This window comes from Hemicordylus capensis, chromosome 2 (genome assembly GCF_027244095.1).
Source record: "Hemicordylus capensis ecotype Gifberg chromosome 2, rHemCap1.1.pri, whole genome shotgun sequence".
NCBI classification, from domain to species: domain Eukaryota; kingdom Metazoa; phylum Chordata; class Lepidosauria; order Squamata; family Cordylidae; genus Hemicordylus; species Hemicordylus capensis.
Genome location: NC_069658.1, coordinates 85359671 through 85385718, shown reverse-complemented (window position 1 = coordinate 85385718; position 26048 = coordinate 85359671). Strand labels below are relative to the sequence as shown.

Here is a 26048-nt window from a genome sequence, read left to right as displayed (position 1 = left end):
AGTCTAAGTGTTCAGACTAAAAAACATCCCAGTGTGGCAGTTTTAACTGCAAAACTAAACTTAACTGTCATTGTAAAACATATATACATACATACATACATACATACATACATACATACATACATACATAAAAACTTACACACGTACTTCAGAATTATTTCACTTCAAAAATGATCACTTTCAAACTGTGATAGGAAGGCATCTAAATATTGATGTTATTGCTGAAATGTTCAGGATAACTGCCATAAAAATGCTTCTATGTTATCCAAGGACTAAAACCGTTGTCATCTAGCATATTCTTAGAACCTCTAATCCAGACAGTAAATTGTTTCTTAATGGTCTATGTGTGGAAATTAGCATAAGTAATTGAAATAATGAATAAAATAATGAATAAAAAACACTTTCAGCTGTGGAAAGTTAATATGCTTTTCAGGTATCAGTGCTTACTGCAATCACCAACAAGATTATTCCTCATTTCAAACAACATACTGGATAAAAAGTCACAATGAAATACTTTTGCCTACTTCTCCCTCTCTTATTGGCATAATCAGTCCAGTCCAAAGCTTCATGAGAGTTCCCACCTAAGCTTGACATTTTCTTTCATGTTAAAAACAGTGGCCGACATCAGGAGCATAACCCCTGCTAACCTGGCAAAGATGCACCTCTTTAAAGTGGTGATTCTCTTTATTTAGCAGGGGGAGAGTAACTGGTCCTGTCTACTCCCAGCACAGTACCTCCAGTGACTATTGCTGGTGTCTATCTTACGTTTCTTTTTAGATTGTGAGCCCTTTCGGGGCAGGGATCTATCTTATTTATTTATTATTTCTCTGTGTCAACCACCCTGAGCCATTTTTAGAAGGGTGGTATAGAAAGCGAATAAATAAAAATAACTAAACTAGGTGAGAGGGGGCCTGTGTTCGCCCCTCTCCCTGGCAGCCCTTTGGAGTGAGGAAGATAATGAAGAAAATAGGGGGGGTGGAGCTGGGGGTCCCTCAGGAGCTGGGGGGCCAGGGTTCTTTGAACCTACTTGCTCAATTATAGTTACACCCCTGGTCGACATCCTGACTAATGAAATACTGGTGTTATGGCAGAAGCACCGGTGCTTCTAAAGAATTCAACTAACTCAGCTCCACTGCTGGCTCAGCAGTGGGGGCAAATTTCAATGATGGCCCCTTCTCCTGGAAGTGAAGGGACATGAACTTCAGGGTCTCATTTTCAACTGGCATAGTGGACTTCCAGAGGAAAAATTCAAACACACACACACACACACACACACACACACACACACGTGCTGGGTTATTCTGGAATTCTCAAAGAACACTGGTGCTACACTGATACTTCTCCCATTGCACTGCTGCTTTGTTAATCAGGATGTCAGCATGCATGCCTATCTCACGCCATACATGCAGTGAATCACATGGGAGAAATCAGCAAAAGTTCCGGGTTTGCTGGAGCTTCCAGTCATGTAAACTGCTGCTGAACTGGAAGGTGTGCATGTGTGAGAACAGCTAGATATGCCAGGATGCAGGGGCAGAGTCACCATTGTGCAGACAGATCCAAAGAACCCAGGCCTGAACTTCCCTGGAGCTGCCTCTGGTGCCCAAGCCACACCCTCTGTATCTGATGTCAGACACATGGGCATGGCCATATGCGGAAAAAGAGCCGCACAGCCCTGTTTGCAAGGCACTTCAGCCATCGCTGGATTTCCAGCCTAACCTTTCCCTGCCTGGAAAGGAAGACACACTTCCCAGCCAGGCTGGGAACCCAGGGCTGGCGGAAGCTTCTCACAAAAAGAGTTGTGCGGCTCCATTGTGAGAAGCTTCAACCAGCACTGGGTTCCCAGCCTGACTGTCAGTGTGTCTCTCTGCCTTTCCAGGGAGGGAAAGATGCTCCCAGCTATGCTGTAACTCCCACCCAGCAATGGCTGAAGCTTCTCAAAAATGGAGCTGAGCAGCCAGTGGGGTAGCAAGGATGCTGGCAGCTTCTGTCCAGGCTGCCAGTGGCAGCCCCTGCCACCCCAGCCACACCCCGTGCATCTGACATCAGACGCACCTGTGTCTGACATCAGACTCAGGGGTTGTGGCAATGCTAGCAAACGGGGGGAGGGCACCACGTTTGGAAATAGAATCCAGCCAGTGCTGTGCTCCTAGCATGGCTGAGATGACCTCTCTCTGCCTGCAAAGGCAGGAAGAGAAGTTCCCGGACAGGCTGGAAGCGCAGCACTGGCTGAAACCTCTCCAAAATGGAGCCCTGCATGCAGCTCCATTTCCGCATATGGCCACATCCCTGTGACTGATGTAAGACAGAGGGGGCATGGCTGGGGCTGCCACAGTGTTTCACCCAGGCCACTGGGTGGCTTTCTACATACCTGCCAGGATGGATGTCGTTTCAATAACAATATGTATCTGCAATCACTGAAGGCCTGCTTTCACTTTTGTAATTAAAACAAAATCAGTATTTTCTTTAGCTGGGAAAAAGGCTCTTATTACAAGCAAATGTACACCACCTTCCTTCAGCAGCAGTTGCTGAGGCAGGTCTCTGGTGGGCATTGATGGTCAGCTCTGAAGACTGATCAAGGAGAGAGAGGAAAGGCCATCCTTAACAGAAACCATGGGGAGGCACTGATGTGACATCTTAGTCAGCACTGTGCTAGCAATAAGCAACAGTACCCTTGCAGTGTGCAGATGTAAAGCACCCTTTACCTTTACCACTACCTCATGAGGGTTATCAGCATAACGTACTTTCCTCTCCGGACTAATTTTCTCTAAGTGACAGCCAGCAAATCCTGGCAGTGAACCATCTCACCAGCCACCACTGCCCTTTTTCAAAGATACATTTGAGTTCTCAGATAATGTTTCTTTTCCCTCCTGTTCTTGGTGATGATGCTCACCAATGAGCACATGCAAGTGGAGTTGCACCTAAACTGAAATCCTGTTTACTTAAATAGAGAGAAGAAAATCCAACAACTGATGTGATAGTAATGAAGATAAATTTACGTACGGATGCACATTTCTCTGCTTTCATAAAATCCAGGGCAACACTGGGATTTCCGTCTGTACATTGTTTTTTCTCCATGTCTGTAGGCAGTACGGTAACTAATTCTATGAAAACACATAAATGTAAAATGTTTAACTTGAAAATGGACTGATATTTAAGTCAAGATACAAAAATAAAACTAGTAGTCAAATATTAGTATTAGTGATTCCTATGTGAGTGCTCAGACATGTCCAAAACTAGTTTAGCCTTTGAGAGGTAAACAAAAATAAGGCAAAGATTATTCAGAACCAGGTGGGCTGAGATTAAGGTGAAGAGCGAACACAGAATTAATTCAGCATTTAGGTACACTTAATCCTTAGTCTAGAAAGGGGGTGCTCTCCTTAGGAATAATGAGTGCTTACTCCTGTTCCAGGTCTCCTGTTCCAGATGATGGTCTCCTCCTGTTCTGTACTAAGGACAATGGTGAATACTACTTGATTCAGTAATCTTAAGCATGTCTAATCTGGTGCTGCATTGTGACCTACATCTTTTTCCTCTCCCCACCATTAGTTGATAGAAATTCAAAACAACAGTTAACTTCCAGGTACTGTATACATAACTATTCTCAGTCATGAATTGGACAATCAGAACAAAACAGAATACAAAACTATGCAAAAAGTAACACAAGGTGCCCTTTTTTCTGCACTGATCAATAAGAAGCATAAAAGAGAAATGATCTAGAAGAATGATCTTTTGCTGAAGGCTGTATTCCCTAATCATGCCCTACACAACAAGCCCCACTGACATGTGAGGCAATTGTGCTAAAGAAATACTTGATAGATTTCTGTTCTTAGGTCATAAAAACAGAATACAGTCCTGCATCGATATTATACCGCTCTGCAGGTTTAGAGGACTTGAAAGGAAGATCTTTTCATACTGGTATGCATCACACAATGTTCTGCATTCAAATCTTCCTTTGAAAGATACACAGAGTGCATGTCAGAGGCTTAGAGATCTCAAGTTTTTTCTGAAAATAATGTATACACATGAGCACCCACATGTCCACATACAATGGTTTGCACCCATCCTGACCTCAATTTGCAGTGTAGGTTGGTTCAGTTAAAGAAAAATAGTTAAATGTAGAATAAAATTTAAAACATTTTAAAAAACCCAACATGGAAAAAAACAACCTTCAATATCTTTAATTTCTCACAAAGGCTCACTATAACAAAGCATTCTGAAAACAGTTTTTTAAAATAAAAAAATCACCTGTGTCGTGTGCATTTAAACCAGTTCAATATGTCTGTACAGCTGGTGTAGTAAATTTGATCAAAAGGATGTGGATAGGATTCTTGCACTGTAACAGAATAACTGAATAGAAACAAAAAGAAATTATTCAGTATGTACACTATTGAAGCCAGGATGGAGCTATAATAGGGTACACAGGTCCCAAGAACCCATGCTGGCCTGCCTCTAGGGCAGCTTCACTCATCTCAGGGGCCACCTTGCTCCCCTCCCCTCTCCCACTTGCCAACTACTCCTGGGGCTGCTGCACTCTTGCTGCCTGCTGCCATGCTGCTGACACCATTCTTCTCCTAGTGGTGCCACCTGCCACACTGCCCATGCCCAATGGTGCCCTCCTGCAGTCCACTGCCACTTCCTGCCCACCTCCAGTGGCATCCCACATGGCTGGTAGGAGCATGTCGTTGCTATGGGTGGGAGGTGGGGAGGCCGCCACTGCTGCCGCCACCAGGAGAGTGTGTGCACCACCTCAAGGAAGGGAGCGTGCCGCGCCCACATGAGAACACAGGCCGCCTATGCCCTCCCTATGCCCCGGTTTAAAGCTAAACTGAAAAAAATGGTGGAAGAGAAATGGAGATGTAAGGTTACCCAAGTGGAGATTGTAAGTGAATGCTAGCACTATTGTTGTGACCCACCCAGGTTTGTTATGGGGCAGCTAACAAAGTTTATTATTGTTATTATTCTGGTGGGGAAACATTAGGATACTTTTAATCACATGGATGTAGGTAACTGCCTTATACCGAGTCATATCATTGATCTTTCTAGCTCAATATTGTCTACACTGACCAGCGGCAGCTCTTCAGGGTTTTTTACAGCATCCTTTCCAGTCTCACATGAATATGCCAGGGACTGAACCTGAGACCTTCTACCACTCAGCCATGAACATATGAAGCTGCCTTGTGGTGAGTCAAGCTTTTAATTCATCTAGTTCAGTATTGTCTATTCTTACTGGCATCAGCTCTCAAGGATTACAGGCAAGAGTTCTTTCCATTACTACCTGCAGATGCCAAGGATTGAAACTGGGATTTTCTGAAAGCAAAGCATTTGCTCTACCAATGAGGGACAAACTGGATGTGACATTATGAGTATTTGCAAGTAACAACTGTATAAGGCCATGATTTGGACTGAGATAATGTCATGAAGTTAGGAACTGGTTAACCCTTTACCTCTATGCAATATCTCAAAAAATCCCACCCCTAAGCCTGAAAGTGTGATTTATGACAATGGCTACATGAGCACCATTTTTGGTGAAAAAATAGCAGAGGTTAAATGTCCTTGTCTCCACACCACGGTTTCAATCAAAATCTTGCTCTCACATGGCTTCTACTTGTGAGTAAATATAAAACCCTGTCTAGAAGATGATGTAGTTAATGTCTTGTCTAGTTTGGCCCTGACTGAAACTAGAGAAGCTTTCTTCATATAATAGGTAAGCCTCGGATTGTGTAAACATATTGTAAACTGTGCGAATGGTACACTTTCATATATTTGACATGATTAATCCTGTGAGGTCATTCTCACGACCTCATTGCTTCTGTGGGGGGTCTGCAGGGAAGGCAAGAGCTTGTCTGCCTTCCCCAGCAGATGAGCGTCATCTTCTTTGCCTTCACAAAGAACACGACGGGCCCACACAAGTGGTGGCATGGTGAAGGCAAAAGCTGGGAGCAGGAGGACTTCCCACTCTTGCATCCCAGAGTGCTCTGTGCCATGAGTGCAATGGCTGTTCTCATTAAAGCAGCCACTGCGCTCAGCATGGCCGCTCCACCCCCCCCCCCAGTTTGCTGCCGGAAAGGGTGGTAGGCCTGGTGGAAGCCTTTTTGCCTAGGGGTGCTCATTCACACGATCCCCTACCAAGGTAAAATGAACCACAGGTTCATTTTACCTTGGTAAAATGCCAGGTAAAAACATCAGGATACCCTATTCTGGAGCAGACGGGAGCCTATGAGCAGACAGCTTGTATTGTGAGAACAGCTTCTGTATGTTCTTGTTTACATTCTGCCAGCATCAACTGAGGAGATTTCCCACCTTCTCAGATAATGAGGCACTTCACGCAAATGGTGTGAAGCACCTCGTGGTGGTTTGCAGGGAGAATGGGCGTAGCTCTCCCAATGGGGTCTGTGGGGATCGGGGGCCACTTGGGCCCCGGAAGTCCCACGATGCCCCATGTAAACATGCGGAGCATTCTGGAGGGACCCCCAGAACCGGGAGGCTGCTTGTAGTCTCTTAGCCGGGGGTCTACTCGTGTGTCACCATGCACCGCAGTGGAACACTTGCTCCGTTAACCTCATTCAAGGGGAGGAGGATTGAGGCAGGCTAGCTGCCTTGGAGCCACTGGGTTCGCCCGTGAGCCCGGTGGTTCCAACAAGCACCAGAAAACGGGCTAGGCTCCCTTAGCCCACTTTCTGGTGATAGTCAGAATAGCCTCAAGGTGTTTTCTTTTGCTTTCATCAATATGTCAGTCTCCTAATAGCTCTAATCCAGTGGTGGGTAACCCTTATAAACAGTATAAATTTATCATGAGCTAGAGGGTCTCAGTTTATTTGCACAGTTGGCAGTTCACATGAATCTTAATTAGATTTTAATGTCCTTTTCCTTAACATGGCAACTGCAAAGCTATAGTGAGATGGCACACAAAACTTTATCTTAAAATATTCTTCCTCTGAAAACAGTGCCTTCAAATCTGAAAAAATCTGAGTTGTAAAAATAACATTGGTTCATAGATTTAAAATAGAATAATTGAAATATTTCATCTTTGTGAAGTGTCTAACGTTTTGTCCATTTCAAACTTATCTGGACGAACCTCAATAACCATGTTCTAAAATATAACAACTAGAATAATTCAAAGTCTAATAATAGCCTCCAGACAGCAAGTACAATCACATGCAATCACAACCCTGCTATCTATTCCAGCTGTTTTTGACTGCCCAAAGTAAGTGCAATTTACAATAACTAAAGTACAGCCTAAGCATATGACAATATGGGCAGTATATCCCAGTTCAATAGGATTTACTCCCAGTTAAATGTGGATAGGATTGCAGCAATGTTATCAGCAACTTTCTAAATTTATTCTATTATTTCCATTCTTTTGCAATTACTCTGTCATTAGTAGGCGAATATTTTACCTAAAACATGTAGGATTGCCAGTTATAGCAACAAGAAGATGATTCTGATTTACTTGAGTGTCCTACCATCTATTCCAGTAGAACTGCAAGTATTATGATAACTTTCCAGATGGTGGTTTTCTATGTTCTTCCTGCCACACCCTTGAATATGGGAGACAGATGAAAGATGACTATATTTAGAAGTAACCACTAAATAAATCTGTTGTTGTTTTATATGTTGGGGTAAAAATCCAGCAGATTTTTCTATTTATTTTTGTAAAGGATACTCTGGACTTATACTACTGACTACATTTCTGTCCTGCACAGCAAATTCCTCAAGGGGCTAAATTTTGTTTAAAAACCACAACCACATATATGAATGAAAATGAAACAAGAGTGATAATAGCTTCTGGTTTTGTGCTTTGCTACTGTGCTAAATAATTACTCCAGCCTTGCAAGCTTTTTGTATTCATGAGCACCTAAATGCCCTTCTAGTACTCCTGAAAGTTATTTCCCCATCAGGAATAGGGTAACTCATGCACACATGACGCTTTTGTATCCAAAGAACTGCCCACTCCATTAACATGAATGACATACTGCACTGAAATTATAGCTATACATGGTGCATTTCTGAATTCTCTACCTTGCCCCCTCAAATAAGAAAATAATTAAGCCAACAAGTTTTAATATAGATAAAAAAGCACCATAATTATACCTGGATGGCTTCCAATAGGGCTAATTATACGCTGAATATGTAGATTCCCCCCACTGAGTTAATTGGATTAAATGTATACTTCATGTTTAGTGTAGTTGTTATTTATAATGGCTTCTGTTTCCTAATCCAGAAATGAATCTATTTCAGCGTAGAATCAAGTATGTATATCAAGCTCAGTTTTGCACTTTCCCCATGTAGTGACATATAAATGTGGTTGCTAACTTGTTTTCACATATGCAATATATATTTTAAATAAAATTAATTAAAATAAACATAAACTACTAGCAAAATATTAAAATTAAAGTCTTACCTCTCCCAGTGGCTACACACATTTGGATCCTCAAGATTTAGGGATAAAGTTGTGTCCATCCAATGATACAAAAGTACAAGCAGGAAATGAACAAGCCAATCCAAATAAAGAACCATCTTTTCAACAGAAAAAAACCTGTAAGGAGAGAGAATACATTTACTATTTAACTGTAGATATCATGCAGCCTAGAAAGACACAGAAATTACCCTTGATACAACATTGTTGATATCCCAGAATACTGAAGGATGATCTTTCATATAAAGAAGATGGGGGGGAGGGCATGGTTATATGCACAATAATTGTGAGCAAAAATAACAATAATTGTTATTATTATAACAACAATAATTGTTGTCTGCAATTGGGGGATGAAGTAGACAGTTCTGGCGAGAAGACGGGGTGGGAAGAATCTAGGACTCAGAACATGTATGACCCTAGGCCACTGAGATTCTCCACTCCAGGAGAACAAGGGGAACACAAGCCATTATCTCCACCACAACTCAAAGACACAGTGTTGACTTTGCCCTCTAACTCAGAGAAGGCTCCCGAAGATCCATTAGTAGATGTTCCCCTGCAATACTAGACCCAGCACCTATGTAATCAAGCAAGGCCCCTTTAAGACACAGAGCCTTCCCGAGGGAAAGGAGGAACCAACAGGCAGAAGGAATTGGCTTCATCCAGTGGTTCCCTGAACCAACAGTCTGCTTCAGGTACAACATTCTGCTAGTGTTGTGTTACCCATTATCTTTCTTCTTGGTTCTAGCTGAGGTGCTGGCTCCCTGGACTTGGAGCTATCCAAGGTCTGTGATGCTCTAGCATGCCTTCCATCCTTGGTAAGACCCCAGCTCAGCTCATTCAGAACAGTATAATATGCAAGGGACAACTTTCCTGTTGTGGCTCCTGCTTCCACCAGCATAACCAATAAAGAATGCAATCCTCTGTGCAGCTCTGTCAGGAATACTGCGACAGCTCTGGATTCAACTGACTATACCTAGGCTACACAGTTTAACTTTGCATTTCATCATTCTGCACTCCACTAGCTATCCTGGGCATTCAGAATTAATAATTGTGTTCCAAGGGAAATTAATATTTTTTTTCTCCAAGGGAAATCATGAACAGATCTCAGAATTAGAGCTGATTATTATACCTTCAAGGGTGGCTGTACTGAAGGGAATGTCACTCAAAGATCTTTTGAATGAATTGGTTTCTGACTGACCATAGCTTCCTTGTACATGACTACCCTTCATAGTTTGTGTGTTTATTGCAAGAGACACCAATATAATACCAGTATAGCCACAGCAAACAGCATTGCTGCATAACGTGCCAATCAGTCATCTCTGTCATACAGTAAACACAATAATTTGTATCCAATGGTTTCCTTCCTTCGGAGAAAAAAGCTTCTTCTGTCAGAAGGAAACCTTAGGTGATAACCCAATATCTGAGGGCCAAACTAGTCATAACAACCCATAATCACACAGAAAGCAGGGAAGGGCCCTGATTTAAAGAGCAACACAGCTTCATGGATAAGGGATATAGAATGCTATCCTCACCTGCTCCTTATCTCCACACAGTTTCACACTCCAAATGTTTTGTCTTCCAGCCAGATTCATTTCTATTAGGATTCTGGCTGATGAAAAATTGATATCAGGGTGCCTAGTATCTGTGGGAAAGCAAGGTGCATGCAAGGGGAGGTTTCTACACTGCTCACCCTTGGAACTCTTTTGTTCATAAGCTTAGGGCCCTCCAACTGTTTTCTGAGTGATTGCAGCAATCAGGGTTATGGATCTGTTGCTGTTGTATTTAGTTTGGCCTAAAAGGACACTTGCTCCTCACATATTCCCTATGACAACATGTATTATTCAAGAACATAAGAACCTACCAAAATCATGCAGAACCATGGAATGACACATCTCAAAAAAATCAAATATATCATCTCTAAAACCTCTGGCAAGTGCTATACTGCTCTTTTAGCCTATTTGTAGTGATGCAAATAATTTTCCTTAAAACAAATTCAACATCTGCAATAAAAAAATTAAAATCATATTTTATTGGTTTCTAATTTCATAAGAAACCAATAAAAATGAATAAAAATAAATTAGAGCTGAAAACAAAATGGAATGATAACCATAAAGGGATGAATGAATAGCTTTAATCAGTACTTCATTCAATGATCAAGTAAATATACTGAGGATGATATTCTGAAAATGAAAGGGGGCGGTTGTGGACAATTAAAGCAAAAATCCTAAACCTGAACAGATTCTGAAAACTCCTTGATCAACAACTGCCATCTTAAAAGAACACATTATGGCAGTTAGTGAGTTGGGGTGTGCACGAACTGTGGTTCGAGCACCAGTTCAGCACCATGGAGAGGGGAGTGGGGAGTGGGAGCTTTAAGAAAGAAGAGAGCAGGTCCTTACAGCTTCCTGGTGGGGCGGCCCTCAGTTCAAGTGCCCCCATGTGGCACCAGCATGTGCATGGGGCAGCAGAGAGCTGGTAAGGACCTGCTCTCCTCTTTCTTAAAGCTCCCGCTCCCTGCTCCCTTCACTGTGGTGCCGAACTGGTGCTCAAACCATGGTTCATGCACACCCCTATAGTGAGTTACATTACATAGGAATAAAAGGTGGTGCAATTGCAATTTAATTTCCAACTGTTTATTTCCTTATTAAAATAGATTATGAAGGTAAATTGTATTTCCTTTTTTGAAATGTCAATAAATTTCCTTTTGAATGCATTTAACAAAAAAAATTAATATATTTTAAAAAACTAAACTATTTGCATGAACCCCCTAGTGTAAAACTTGATTGCATCCTAGATCTTTTGCGTAATTATTAAGGAAAATCAAAACAGAAAATCAGTACAACTGATTAGCATTGCTAAAGTGTTTATATTAGCAACAAAAATGTAGAAAGTTTATTTAACTCTTACTATCTACAATATGCAGAAATACATTTCTGAATCATATACAGGTATTAACACAAATGCTCAAGTATTCCCCAAACCTGGAAGTGCAGCACTGACAATGTACGGAACAAAAGATTTCTAAGTTTCATAATTCAGTATGTTCTTGGTATCTATAAAGTACAAAATACTAAAATTAAACATACCTAGTAACCACTCTATAGGTTTCAGGCCAAATTAACCCTCATCCAGATTTTGGGGTAAATTAGTACCTCCAGCTGCGTAAAGGAGTGTAAACAAGCAAACCACTGCACTCCCAGCTATGCTCTTATTGTCATAATCTTACCTGCAGTTTGGTACACAATATATCCACAAGTATGGCCCCTCACCAGTTATGATATTTATGTTATTAATAAATATATAACACAAGGTAGGAAACTACCCCAAAATGAATGGAACCCCATGGTGGTGTCGTTTCTATCCCATTCCCACGTTAAGTCAATTGGGACAGGAGAGAACACAGTTTTTCATTGGAAACTTCAGTTTTGTTTCCCTCTGCAAGCTCAATTGATCTTGAAAAATGATAGTGTCTGAAAAATAGTGAGAGGAACTGCATAGTTCTGTGCTCCCAAGTTAGAGGAGATGAAACCAACCCCTCCACAATGTCAGACCTAGTGTTTGAGGGAAGTACATCATTTAGAAGCACCTGACCTTGCAGAAGCAGGGATTTTAGCCATGAGAACATAACCAAAAGGATCATAACATCAGCAACCACATGTCAGCTCCAGTAAGCCTGGCATCAGTGGATCGACAATCCACAGTATATCTCTAGACACTTCTCATTTCCTCTAGTTGCATACTGCCCCCCAAAAGGGAGAGGTTGGAGTATGATTCCAGGTGGAGAGAGCAAGAAGATGTAGAGGTGGGATATATGGTACTGAGCTGTCTACTGAACCTCACTCACCTGCCAGTAAAGGTACCAAGATAATAGGTTACATGACAAGCAGAAATAGCAGAAGATAGTCCACAACACTACAACCAGTCCATCACTGGCCCAATGCAGACATCATACATGAATACACATGGGAACCATGTGAAATAATCAGAGACACCATCAGTCCCTCACACCACACCCTCTGCTTAACTTGCCCAGAAAAGGGAAAGCAACATTGGGAGAAATTAGAGTGGTGTGTGGTCCTGATGTCGCTCAGGCCCACCCTGTAGCAAGGCAAGGCTTGGCCAGAGTGAGTGGTGCTTGTTAAGCTAAGGGAGGAAGCTGGGTATCAGTGATGTGAACAACAGCAGTGAGGTGGGGATTCTGATGCCTGAGACGGCCCCAGAATATGAAGAGCTAGGCTCAGGGAACACCAAATGGTGGCTAAGCAAGGAGGTTCATCAGGTAAGGATGGGGGTGGAGACAGGAAATGGAGGAGGAAGTGGGAGGCCTTTGAAGGGATTTGTGGGCAAAATAAAGGTATTTAGGGTCGTGCAGGACAGTGATGAGGTGGATGGTACAGGCAGGGTTTAGGTGTTTCATTGAGAGGCTAGACCAAGGGGAGTATTGGTGCTGCCAGATGGCAGGAGGAGGCAGTGAGTGCCACAACTCCCTCCCCTGCAATCTGAGACCTCAAAAGAGAGGCAGGACCATCATGAACTCTGAGAGAGGAATCAAAATACTGCCCAAGGCCCTCAAGAGCCACAGCCAGTCAGAACAGACAGTGCTGCTCTGGCTATGGAACAACACTTGGGGCTGCTTCAGGTGAATTGTCCCCCTACATGCACTCCAAAACCTTGTGTAGAGGGTCAATTCAGATGAGTATCCCTCTCTTACAATTCAAGGATGTGCCAATAGCATGTCGGCACATTCAGTAGCAGTGACATCAAGGCAGGTGTGTTATTGTCCTCATCAGGCAGGTGCAGCCCTGATGTTAGCATGTGTGCAGGGCTGTGTCAATCTGAACCTGCCTTAAGAGGACTGTGGTGGGAAAACATTCTCAGTGTACAATTGGCAGAGGCTCTCCTGAACAAGAAACTTACCTATGTAGACAACAATGAGGCACCTTTTAATGTGGTGATTCTCTTTATTTAGCAGGGGGAGAGTAACTGGCCCTATCCACCCCAGCACAGTACCTCCAGTGACTGTTGCTGGTGTCTATCTTGCATTTCATTTTAGATTGTGAGCCCTTTAGAGACAGGGATCCATCTTATTTATTTATTATTTCTCTGTGTAAACAGCCCTAAGCCATTTTTGGAAAGGTGGTATAAAAAACAAACAAACAAACAAACAAGCCAGACATAACTCCAGAGGTGCAACCACATTAACAAAGGGAACCACAGTCAACTGTGTTTGGCTTGGATGGACAGAAGACATTGGTTTTATATGTATACAAGAAGTGTGTGCCCAAGGACAGCTGACAAGAAACTAAACAAATGATGTTATGATTGTGATAGAACGGCTTGTAAAAGCCACTTGACCAGTTCCCTGACCTGTGATGATTGCTTCTAGGTCAGTCACAGTTTGTCCTTTCAGCTGAAATGCTGAGAACTGAGATGTTGAATTATAGATCCACATTGCTGTAGGGTTTGAAATGCTTATTTTTCTTAGCCAACAACTTCTGAATGAGTCATGCAGACACAAAGGACATCATGGTTAGGGTGTGGAGGTCACCACTGCACTCCCCTAGAGCATAATATTAAATGATTGTAGGTTCTGTGGTCTGGAAAAGCTGAGGGGCATCCAATATAACCAGTGAGGCTACTTGAAGGTAGGAAGTCCTTCTCATGAGTAAAAAATCATGACTCAGGATGAGAGTTGTCATAACAACAGGCATATTCAGCTTCATTAATAAGGCAAATAAACTAGCAACCTTACCTCCTACCTTAATTACCTCTATAAGTATTTAATGTATAGCAAAATCCTTGGTCCCCATATAATGTTCTTTGCCACCCATTTGCTTCCCTTTACTCCTCGAAACTAGTTGTTTTAGTGTCATTCCTGAGAGGAAAGTTTATAAAAGCTATTGGTGGACTGATGAGGGCATTCTTAACTGGTGGGAAAGTAGCATAGTTTGGGAGACTGAGAAAATATTGTGGTAGCGATAAGCTAAAAACCTTGAGTGAGTGGTGGTTGTATGAGAGAATTGAGCATAGGACAGAATATGAAGGGAGAAGATTCTCTCTTGTATGAGGAACAGGAAAAGACACTGGATAGGAGAGCAATCAAAGACTCTCTTAAATTAAACCTAAATCTAAGGACACCAGCTTGAAATTTCCCCCCAGTCCCTTTCATGCAGAGATTTCTAGTCTCCGTAGTTTAGCCAAGACCTCGTACAGATGTAATGTTTACCATGGTTGAGAGTGAGCCATGGACATGATTGCTCCTTCACCCCTCTTGTGTGTCAATTCCCCCTTCCTTTCCTTCTCTTTCTGGAACCAACCATAATTCAGCATTACATCTACTTCATTGTCAACCATGGTCAGTTCCAAACAAACACCTAAAACCAGGGTCTAAAGTGGATTTGCAAATGCTAGATAATGCGAGGGTTAGCAGATGCAGACGTGGGAAGTGTGAATTCATGAATGGTGAAGATGGAACAGAATGAAGAGAAAGAAAAACAGCCTGTTCCTGATGTGCTTTAACTATCACATCTGGAATGAGAAGTGTCTAGGCGAGGTTTGGGACAGCTTTCACCAAGATGATTCAGTTGGATGCTGAATCATTGTACTATTTAATTCTACAGTTTAAAAAAAGACCCATGAAGGAAACCCTCAGAGAGATTGAACGATGCTTATCTTTAAGGCCTAGCAAAAGCTATTCCAATGCCTCCTCATACTAAGCTGATTGCAGGCTTTGCACGCTTTTTATTATTACAATTTTCCTGGAAATTGTACAGGAGCTCAGCTCGCTGGTCTAACAGATTCACCTAGTAAATAAAAGATTCCCACAGGCCTATCCCTTTATTTGCTCTCTGAGCCCAAGGTAGTACAGTCATGATTATCAGAGTCCTCTGCATTCTTTCTCTGTCACCTCTATTGTTAAGTACTGTAGTTACATACATACCAAGCCATGGGGGACTTCAAGTCGCTCTTGTATCTGCTTACTTTGTCTCATTTTTATATAGTATCTGTTGAATGAGTCTACCACCTCAACAGACTGACTTCTTTTCTTGCCTATACTAGCTGGAGCAGCTTGAAAAGCCATTACAACTTCCATGAACCTTCAGATTCTCTGTATACTTTGCAGCAAGCCTGACATTTTGTACAATATATTATTTGCACTGCCTGATGTTCAAGAACACAAACACTGAATACTATATATCTAAGTGCATTATGTAAAGACAAACAAAAACACCTTTGCTACATTAACTTGTAACACCAGCAAAAATAGGTCCACACCAATACCTCTCAGTGTAAGAATGTGTACATTGGCAGATTTATCTGCATATGTTGTTTAAAGTCCAGAAACAAATAGGAAAATTTCATTTTAATCCCCTCCCTGTTCATAAACTAGAACAAGTTGATGCCAACTTGATTAATTCAGCTGAGAAAACTGATTCAATGGCTGCAACCCCAACTGTACTTTACTTGGTAGACTGGATTCTACTAGAAGAAGAAGAAGAAGAAGAAGAAGAAGAAGAAGAAGAAGAAGAAGAAGAAGAAAGCCTGAAATAATGTAAAATGCTAGTAATGGATGTCCAAAACACACAGAAGTGTTTGGTGACTCCTGTCTAAATGAAAATGCTGCAAGCTTTAGACACACTATGGTTCAATTACTAACTTGAGACAATGGCTGGAGAGCAAAGGAACTGCTGACTTAGATTTTCCATTACTATGTCTGGAAAATAAAACATGCAAGAGTAAAGTATTAAAGTATTTTCATTTGGAAAGGAAGGATAGTAACATTTGCATGGGGCTTGCAAGAGATTGCACATCTCTTGAATAAATAAGGATCTTGTTTGCTTACAGTTATTGGGGGGGAAATTCTTTCCATTTATGATTCTAATTTCCTTGCATTTATACACATCCATTCTACTTTCCTGATAAAATGTGGTTTGTTACCATTCTTTTTGGTATATATTAATTTTCATGTTTCGTTTACAAATCATAAAATGGACTAAGCTGAAACCCCAGTACCATTTTAAAAGACTTTATTCACTGAAGTTAGTTGCATGATCCATAAAGCCTGACTATCATGTAAACAGCTGCACATCACATGACAGCTGCAAGTGTAGTAAGTTTAAAGTTTTTATCCACTTAGAATGGCAATTATTCTATTCACACAGCAGTCCACAAAATCAATGGAACTAAACTGGTTTATGAAAACCAATATGCAATGTTTTACTGCATACCAGCTATACAGATAATCTATCACTCCACTATATATATACAGCTTGTAGCCTGAGTGATCTGCTTTTCTCCATATACTCTTTTTTGAGTAGAGAAATTTTAAACCACATTCATATCAGAAGCATACATGCCTTTGCTGCATGCAAATAACTGATCAAAACTTTAGAGGAGTTCTTGAGGGAGAAAGCAACACATGTAAGGTAGCATCATGTGACAGACATAACAACAAAAATAATACTTGCTTTTGTTGCCAGGGCCAGATAGAAACATTAATTAAAACAACCAGTGCTGACCTTATCAAAACTTGTATCTGACCCAATATTGTCAGCAATGATTAGTCTCATGTTCATTTGTGGCTATGAATAAACTTGATTGCTTTTATTGATTGTGCTGCAGTGTTAATAGATAAAGAGTATGAAACACAGTGGATGTTACAATAGATTAGGAAACCATTTTCATGCTCACTCATAAAGTCTTGCTAGGAAAATGTACATGCTATGCATACATTTTCATGTACTTCTTCATGTTTATAATATGGATTAGGAAACAAAAATAAAGACATTGCCTGAATTCAGACACAGCACGAAACCAGAGTTAAATGTGGCAGTGGTTGGAACTCCATTACATCTGAATTCATTCAACTGTGTTTTCAAGTCGAAAGTGACCTACAGTTTGCCTTGCCAAACTCCAGTTTGAACCTTCAATTTGCACAAAGGTTCGCTGCCAAGTTTGGCTTCCAAAGCATTATGTCCGATCCCAGATGCCACCATAATTGTGGTTCCCTGCCGATTTCCAAACTGCAATCATAGAGATGGTGGTACAGACCCACCCAGGATCACGCACACTCCATGGCTGTGGAGATTCTAGCTGGCAGCCTCCCTGAGTAGCATCTCCACCCCTCCTGGCATCTATCCAGTTATGGAGTTGCCTGGCAACAGGGATGCTGACATGTCTTATGCCAAGCTTGTCAGACTGTCAAGTGGAACAGTCACACAGGGGTATGCCCTCTTCCCACTGTGTCCCTTGCTCCCCCCACCTAGGACAGAAGGAGGGGAAGGGGATGGAATGAAAGAATGACCACTAAGTGCTTTGCTATCCAAGAATGAAGTGACAAAGATGCATGTTCACAAGCACAAACACTCCAGGTAGCAACACAAGCAGGGCACCCCATCACAGCACTGGTAAGGGAACAAATGGCTGGGGTGGGTGTGTCCGGGGTCAGGTTTAAAAGGCAGCCCCAACTACGGATTCTTGAGCAGCCAAGTTCAATTTTTTCCACAGAAAGGTTGGGGAAGGGTGACCCAGCCTCTTCCCCTTGGGAGTTTGTGGCCCCTAGGCTTACTCATGAGCAGGGTCAGCCACCAGGGTCAGCATTGCTCCAGTCAGAGGAGCAATTCGACATATTTGATGACAATGGATGCCGATCTGAGATGGAATGTGCTCACTCAAGAGAGTGCCAGGCCATGGGGACACTCCCTCACAACTCATGATAAGAACCATCAGAGGGGAGGTGAGAGAATTGCTGAGTAAAATTGCTAATAATGCACAATGATAAAACAACCCCATCTCCCATGGACTGCTCTCTCACAAGAGTGTCAGGCCACTGAAGCTTTATATCAAACCAGGTTGATGAATGGAGGAAAGCCACAGAGACAGGTACCCGGGTGACTGCTCTCCCTGTCTTGGCAACTTCCACCAACTATTTATTTATTTATTTTATCAAATTTATACCCTGCCCAAGCTTACGTCTCTGGGCGGCTAACACTGTCAAGTAGCTGTCAAAACTTGCCCCCTGCCAGCCCATCCACCCACATGAGCATGTGTACCCTTGCTTGTGTCCCAAAATGGTGACCCCACTCTCCTGGGGCTACTAGAAATTAGGGCTCCCCTCTCCCATGATTCCCTGCACCAGCAGATCTGCATACGGTGCAATGCCGAGCTGGACCCAGAAATTTAAATGGGTTTAAAGATCTGTCCCCACACCCGGGGTTTCTCCCATCCACACATGCAGCCAAACTGACACACAGAGTGTCAAAATCTCCTTTTAGTGCATGCAAGGCATGACGGGGCAGGGGGGAGGTTTGCAGCACTTCTGTTCTATCTTTTACCATGGAGAGTTGGAGGCCCCACACAAGCAGGCACCTTGTTGTTGGGTTAGCTCAACTTGTGAGCATGCAATCTGATGAGAGGCCTGGAATGTCCTACCCCATGGTGCTCCCCAGTAGACTGGCCCTCCCATGAGAAGGATAGTCCACCGGCAGCAAGCTGCCAGTCGAGCAGGAGTGTACTTTGGTCTGCATGGACTGCTTTGCTGGGGTGATCCCTCACAAAAGCATCCTAGGTCATGGTGGGACAGCCCCAACCCCCACCTACCCAGATCCTTTGCTCTCCCTCATATACATATCCCCTCCTAGGAAGTCTTCATGTTCCCTTTCCTTTCCTGAGTATCAGGGAAATAGTGCCCCCCCCCCCAGTATCTGTGCTGAGATCACTGTGCCATCCCACAAAGGGGGAAGAGTGATTTTTTATGACCTTGTGTGACCCTCAAGGACATATTCTTGTGATGCACAGTGGTCTTCAGGGAAAGGGGGAGATCCTCAAAAATCACTTCTTCCCCTTCACACAACAGCACAGCATTAGACTGGAAATCAGCCAATGTTGAACCGTACAATGCTAGTCTGGATGTCAGCCAGTATATAGTTTGCATACCTGCAAAAAATTTCAAAAGATTTGAAATCATTTTCAAAATATGATAAACTACAGGGGATTCAGAATACACAAAATATTAAAGGCTGACAGTTAATACTTTATGGAGGAAGACCTAAAAGATACACAGAATGCCCTGATGCTTACAGAAATAAAATCAACATATTTATTTAAATGTTTGTTCATTTCAGAACCTGCATTTAGATCATATTTTGTATTCATGTAACATTAAAATTGGTTTACTGAATTTACTATTTTCTCAAATAGTTTTTATACAGAAAAGAGATTGTTTCTTTCTCAGAGATGAGCTTATTTTCTGCTACAACAAACATTTTAGAATAGGCCCAGACATTCATACACTTTTTGTGCATTAACCACTAAAGAAAGTCACAAGAGGCCATGGCCCTGTCGATACCATATTCTATGATCTGTTTCCACTCTTTCTTCCTGTTTAGTAGTGTACTTCCTGGTTTTCATATATGAGCATTTAATAACACATACAATGTCCCCACATTTGGTCTGAACCATTTCTCAAACTGTCCCTCTTTCTGGCTCTTATCCCACCTTTCCCCCTTTTTAAGTCCATGGGTTTTCACATAGTTCTTTTACTACTCCCTGTAGACCACTTATGATCTCTTCTGCTGCTTATTATGATTTCAAAGTGCTCAAAGCACTTCACATACATTTCTTCCATAATTGTTAGTCCCTGTAAACTAGGTCAGTGGGAGTGGCTTACCTACGATTATTTAGTGACTTGACGGCTGAGGTGACATTTGTGTCTGGAAGTTCCTGATTCCCATTTCACATTTTATTCTCTACTCTATAGATGTTCTCAAAATAAAGTAAAAATAAAACAAGATTGTGCAGATGTGTGAGTTAACCTGTAGAGCTAACTTGCCCTGAAGTAGGAGAGAGGGAGGGGTGACCTCTCTTTCCTACTCTGCATTCCGTTCAAAGTGCTTAAACTGGCAGAGCAGGGACATACAACTAAGGAGGGAAGAGGGAAGCCACAAAAAATAGTCACTCTGAGAACCCAAAGATGTAGATGAGTTCTGAGAAGATGCTTGCATGTCTTCCTGCTGCTTTTTGCATCTCTCATCAGAGCCCAAAGATCCATGAGCACGCCTACTACCCACAAGCAAGCTTCAGCATCTCAATGTGTGGTGTACTGGGTAGCATGTTAGACCAGAACTGGGGAAACCTAGGCTCCTTCAATGATGAAACTCATCTGTGAACTTGGGCCAGTCACTCTCTGGGACCATTCACATGACTAGGTGGGGTGGTGGGCAGGCAGGGGGGAAGGCTGGTTCAACTCACCTCCCCGCCAGATGAGCACCTGATTATTGCTGGGAGCACGGACTGTGCTCCAAGATGATCCATGCTGGATCGTGGTGCAGCATTGAGCTCCGGAGGCCAGGATGAAACATCCTGGCCTCCAGATATCCCACAATACACGTGGTGCATTGGGAGTTTCTTTCAGGAGACAGGCTCTGTGTCCGCTGGGGCTGAACATAGCTCCAGTGAACACATGGTCCCAGAGCCCGAGTTAAGGGCTCATTTGAGCCCCACAAGCTAAGACCCTCATTCCCAGCTAAGAGACGGGTTTCAAAGCTCGTCTAGGTGGCACTTCCTCACTGGGATCGGGCCCAGTCACAGCAGTTCTCATGTGCAACCTAACTAGACTGGGCTTCCCTAGTCTGGGGTAGGGTGCACATGAGAACCGCCTGTCCAGCTTTCTACACAGAGTTATTGTGAGGATAAAAGAGGGGGAATAAAAACCAATATTCCACTCGGTGCTCCTTGGGAATAAAAACCAATATTCCACTCGGTGCTCCTCGGTGCTCCTAAGGGCAGGATACAAATATAAAAAACATTGGTTGAGAAAATCAAGCACTACTTTCCACTTCCCCATGACTATAGCTCCAAGATCACAATCTCCAAAGACAAATGCATTTATTGCCATTTTTGTATCAGACTTTTTCTGTTTACTATCTCTTTATTTAACCTGTTAGATTTGCACGTTAACAACCAAATCTAATTAAACTGAGTTGCTAAAACCATATAACTTGTAGGACAATGTTATGCTAGCAATTTGCCCTCGTACAGTCTGCTATGCAATACAAAATTCCAAGTTCAAACAGATTTCTGAGGCACAGAAAGGAATTACTGTATGAATTAAGGTTCCTGGAGTCCCATTGTGCGAGATGTCACTGCCCCAACTGCAAGACGGCCAACACACTGCCAGATATTGCTCTCGACATCCACTTTTCCTGCAAGCAGCAAGGCTCAGACAGAGCTGGAAGCTTCATCAAAGCCTTTGCATGCAGCCAGCTGCATGAGAGTAGTTACAGAGGAGACTGAAGAGAGCATGGGTGGAAACAGGGGAATAATTGGGGAAGCATGGGAAGAATAGCTACTCACAAGACTACAGCATGGTTGGAGGAAGGAAGAAGGAAGAGAGATGTAGGCTGATAGAGGGTAACCAGAGACTGCTACTGGAGACTGGTGGTGTGCACGGAACTGGCACCTGCTGGTTCGAAGGTGTGGGGGAGAATCTCTTTAAAGATGGGGGAGGGTGCTCTTACCCCTCCCACTGCATTTCCCCCGCTGGCACTGCCTTTTAAAATGGTCCAGTGGGGTGGGAGCATACCTCCTTGCTGCCTTGGTGCCTCCTTGGACCCGAAGTGCCCGGAAGTTGCCACTGCGCATGTGCATCTTTGAACTGGCAAAACCGCCAGTCTTTCGAACCAGTTCGGAGGCCCATAAAAGGCCTCCAAACTGGTTCCATGTACATCCCTACTGGAGACAGCCCCATCAGTAGGAGGAGGATCAGGGGTGGAGAAAACATTTTCCCCACCAAACACTTTCCCTAAGCATGGGAAAGGGCTGATGGAAAGCACCACATCAATTCTACTATATGCACTAGCTTACTAGTGGTAAGCAACCCTATGCATTATGCATATAAATAGTTTTATAATTAAATACTCATTTATATCAAAGTTCCCAATAGTCATTCATATAACTGTAGCTTTATTTAGTGCCACTTTTTAAAAATAAGGTGTCCCATGTCATTAAATCTTCAAATTCATTTCCTTTAATGTGGAACAGAATCTGCTTTAGAGAGCGAGAGCCTGCTTCATCATTAAAGAGAACTAACAAAGGCAATGCCTTAGAAACCCTAACAATCAAAGACCTTTTTTGTTGTAATTAATATTTTTTCAAGATAATTTCTCCTATTAAAATATGTTAATTGACTCTGGTTTCAGGTTAACTGAATCCTTCTGAAAGTGAATTCAGAAGCTAATTCCTTGCTGTGAGCAGTAATTTGAAGCCAAATGAATGATGAGTGCATTTTTATTAGCATAAGCAAAAAAAGATTTCAGTCCTCAAACTATGTTCCTTATAGAATACTTATTACATGATTTAAATTTGACGGCACCCCTTTTGAAACTGGATGATATTGATAAAGGGCACCCAGCAACAAGGATACTACTTATGTTTTATTACAAAAATGGCTGTCATTTATAATGAAGCACCTAGAGTAACATACTGCATTCAGAAATTCAAGTTATACAGATATCAGAATGCTATTTTTAATGTTTTTAAATGCAACTGTGAGCTTAATGAAGCACTTTGTTAAAACTTATTCTCCATAGTAAAAATTAAAACAGAGAAAGAGAGAGGTGGCATTCTACAGACTTAATTGCAACATGAAGCACTTTACAATGATTGACTGGAGAGTGTGTCAAACTCTGTGCCAAAATTGACACATAAGGAGCCTTCATAGCCTAACTAGTATTAATGGTCTCTTTCACAACATCCACTGCTAGTTATTTAAAAGGTACACTGCTGTTATGCATTTGCTACCATGAAAGAATTATATACCCTATTTTGTATAAGGACCCAGGTTCCAGACGAAACAATCTCTTACTTCTTGAATACAAACATGCATTTTTATTGCTGGGCAGATCATACACTAACTCAGAAATGGAACAAGAAAGAAAAATCCAAGAGTAGAGTCTAACTATAATAATATAAGGTTCAAAGATTGCTGCCCCAAGACTCTGGAATGCACTCTCTGTTAAAATACGAGCCTCTCCATCTCTGACAACTTCTCAAAAGTCTCTAAAGACTTGTTTTTTCACCCAAACTTTAAACTGTACTCTGGTTTTAAATGGTTTTCATTTTAATCTGTTTTATGTTGTTGTAAACCACCCAGAGACAGAAATTTGGGACGGTCTACAAATCTGAAAAAAAAAAATTATAAATAATAATAAATATTTAACTTCTTGGTAATTTACTATATCCATTTCTTTTTAATTTACAACTTAAATGTGGTATTTCAAATCCTAGAGAGTTCTTCTTTCACCCATTGACGGGTTCCCGTCAGAGGTTGGATTCTCATATAGTGCAGGGAATATGTGCTCACCTCTGACTTCCTGGCATGGTGATCTAATGCTTTTACATGGACTGTAAGTAAATCTGGGCAGTCAACTTTTTCAGTCAGTAGCTCAGATATCGGCACACTGCTACATAAATGGGTGTGAGTGATCTTGATGTCGCCTGACCACAGAGCCATCAGTTCCCATCTGTTCTTTGATCCTATATGGAATCTAGATAGTTTGGCTGTTACTTAAGCTTTTGGTATTAATATAGTTCTGTAGATCCATGTCTACAAGGATATCCAGGGATGTGCAAAGCGATTCAAATTTAATCAATTTGACTCGAATCTGGGTGATTTGAATTCTAATTGAATCACCCCTTAAAAGGACAATTTGATTTGATTTTTAATAAAATTTTCCAAATTAGATTTGAATTTAATTCAAGAGCTGTTTGGCACCTTTTTAAAAACCATTCAGGCCCTGATTGGTTAAAAAAAAAAAGGCACAAAAACAGGGTCAAATTGATTCAAATTGGATTTGAATTCAATTCTAACTTTCAGATCAGATTCAAATTTGATTCCAAATTTTCAAAAAAAATCAGAATTCAATTCAAATTCAAAATGAATCAAAAAAATTGTTTCATGAACATCTCTCTCTCTCTCTGGCATGATCATTATGTCTGTGTTTTTGGAGGGCCTATTTCTTTTGCACTTTCTCCTCCATATTAAAACACATTAAGTCAGATGAGGCCTTCAGTTCAATAAGTAACCCCTCCCCCAAAACTGTTTGTAATGTGATTCTATATTTTGAAGAAATTGAACCAGATTTGTTTCCAAATCCCATCAATCTTTTGTTTTTTAATCCTCTTTGAACATTCTTACTGCTAGACCACTGGAAACTGGAAGGTATGCTGATGTCTGAATGTGTTTAATTCCACTTCTGTTCAGAAACTTTAAATTCCTGTCTGGTAAGCTTTAGTCCATTATCTGTAACCAGAACTATCGGCAGTCCATGGGTTGTAAATATCATGGGTTATCAAAGGTTCTCTCAAGTGGATACTGAGATTGTTTTGCTCATCTACTGTAACCAAAACTATCTTCCCCATGAAGGATTCTGCAAAGTCATGCATGCAGCTGAATCAATGGGTATCCTGGACACTTCAGGAGGATGAATAGTACCAGTGTTGATGCATCTAATATTGGAGACAGTTTTTAACTAGCTGACCAGTTGAAGCCAACAAACATAGCTGGTAAACTAAAGTCTTCATGCGTGAAAATTCCTGGATAGGCTTCATACAGCTTTACAATAGTTCTCATTCTTGTAGAATAACAACCTACGCACAACATATTGTGCATGCTCCACAATATGCAGCCATGCTCTATGCTTAGTTCTCTACTCCTGCTTCAAAATAGGTAGAGTTTTTCTCCTGGATTGTTTCTTTGGCCAGCCCTGTAACATGTACCACATCACTCCATTAGTACATGTAAAGTGACTATTCTTATCTAGGCAGCCTTCACTGAGGTCTGTTCCAGGTGTTCCATTAATAGTACAACTTCCTCTGGGACCCCCTCAGCTGGAGGTAATTCAGGCAGTGACAATCCTCCTAGGATATGAACATTGCCATCTTGGTTGCTTGCTTTGTACTTATGCGTTGTTAATGTCAAATACCTGATGCTGTAATCATGCTGCTATTTCACTGAGGGAGGGCAAGTTGCCTCCTTGTCTTAAGGAGGCAATTATTTGACCTCTTTTAAAGAAGCCTACATTGGACCCCTCACAGTTAGGCAAATTTAAAAGCATATTTCCAACTTCTATAACAATAACAACAACAACAACAACAAATATTTATATACTGTTTTTCAACAAAGGTTTCCAAAGTGGTTTACAAAGCGGGGGGGTGGGGGTGGAATGGATCCCTGTCCCCAAAGGGCTCACAGTCTAAAAAGTAACCATAAGAAAGACACCAGCAACAGTAACTGGAGCTACTGTGCTAGGGTGGATAAGGCCAGTTATTCTCCCACTGCTAAATAAAGAGAATCACCACATTAAAAGGTGCCTCTTTGCCCAGTTAGCAGGGGTTCTATAGTTGAGCAAAGTGATTAAAAGGGTGGTAACTTCTCAGCTCCAGGCAGTCTTGGATGACTGCCCATTACTTACCCATTTCAAACCAGCTTTTGGGAGAGCTGTGGTTGAAACTGCCTTGATCGGCCTCTGCAAATACTAATTAGGAATTGACAGAGCAAGTGTGACTCTGTTTGTCCTTTTGGGTCTCTTGGAGGCTGTTATGTCCAGAGAAAATGCCTCTGGTTTTTCTTAGG

General features: G+C 41.8%; 1 protein-coding gene across 3 annotated transcripts in view; it reads right to left on the bottom strand.

The window, feature by feature from the left end:
• MEGF10 (multiple EGF like domains 10) overlaps window positions 1-26048 on the bottom strand; it is a 195673-nt gene that overhangs the window by 119386 nt on the left and 50239 nt on the right. For 2 of the 3 annotated variants that reach the window (XM_053300099.1, XM_053300098.1), the window contains exons 2-4: window positions 8402-8536; window positions 4246-4347; window positions 3001-3101 (exon numbers count right to left, since the gene is read on the bottom strand). In XM_053300099.1, the coding sequence (XP_053156074.1) occupies window positions 3001-3101; window positions 4246-4347; window positions 8402-8517 (319 nt within the window). In that variant the 5' untranslated portion in view covers window positions 8518-8536. Of the gene's footprint in view, window positions 1-3000; window positions 3102-4245; window positions 4348-7397; window positions 7529-8401; window positions 8537-26048 lie in introns of those variants that run through there. The other variant, XM_053300100.1, reaches the window with a different exon arrangement.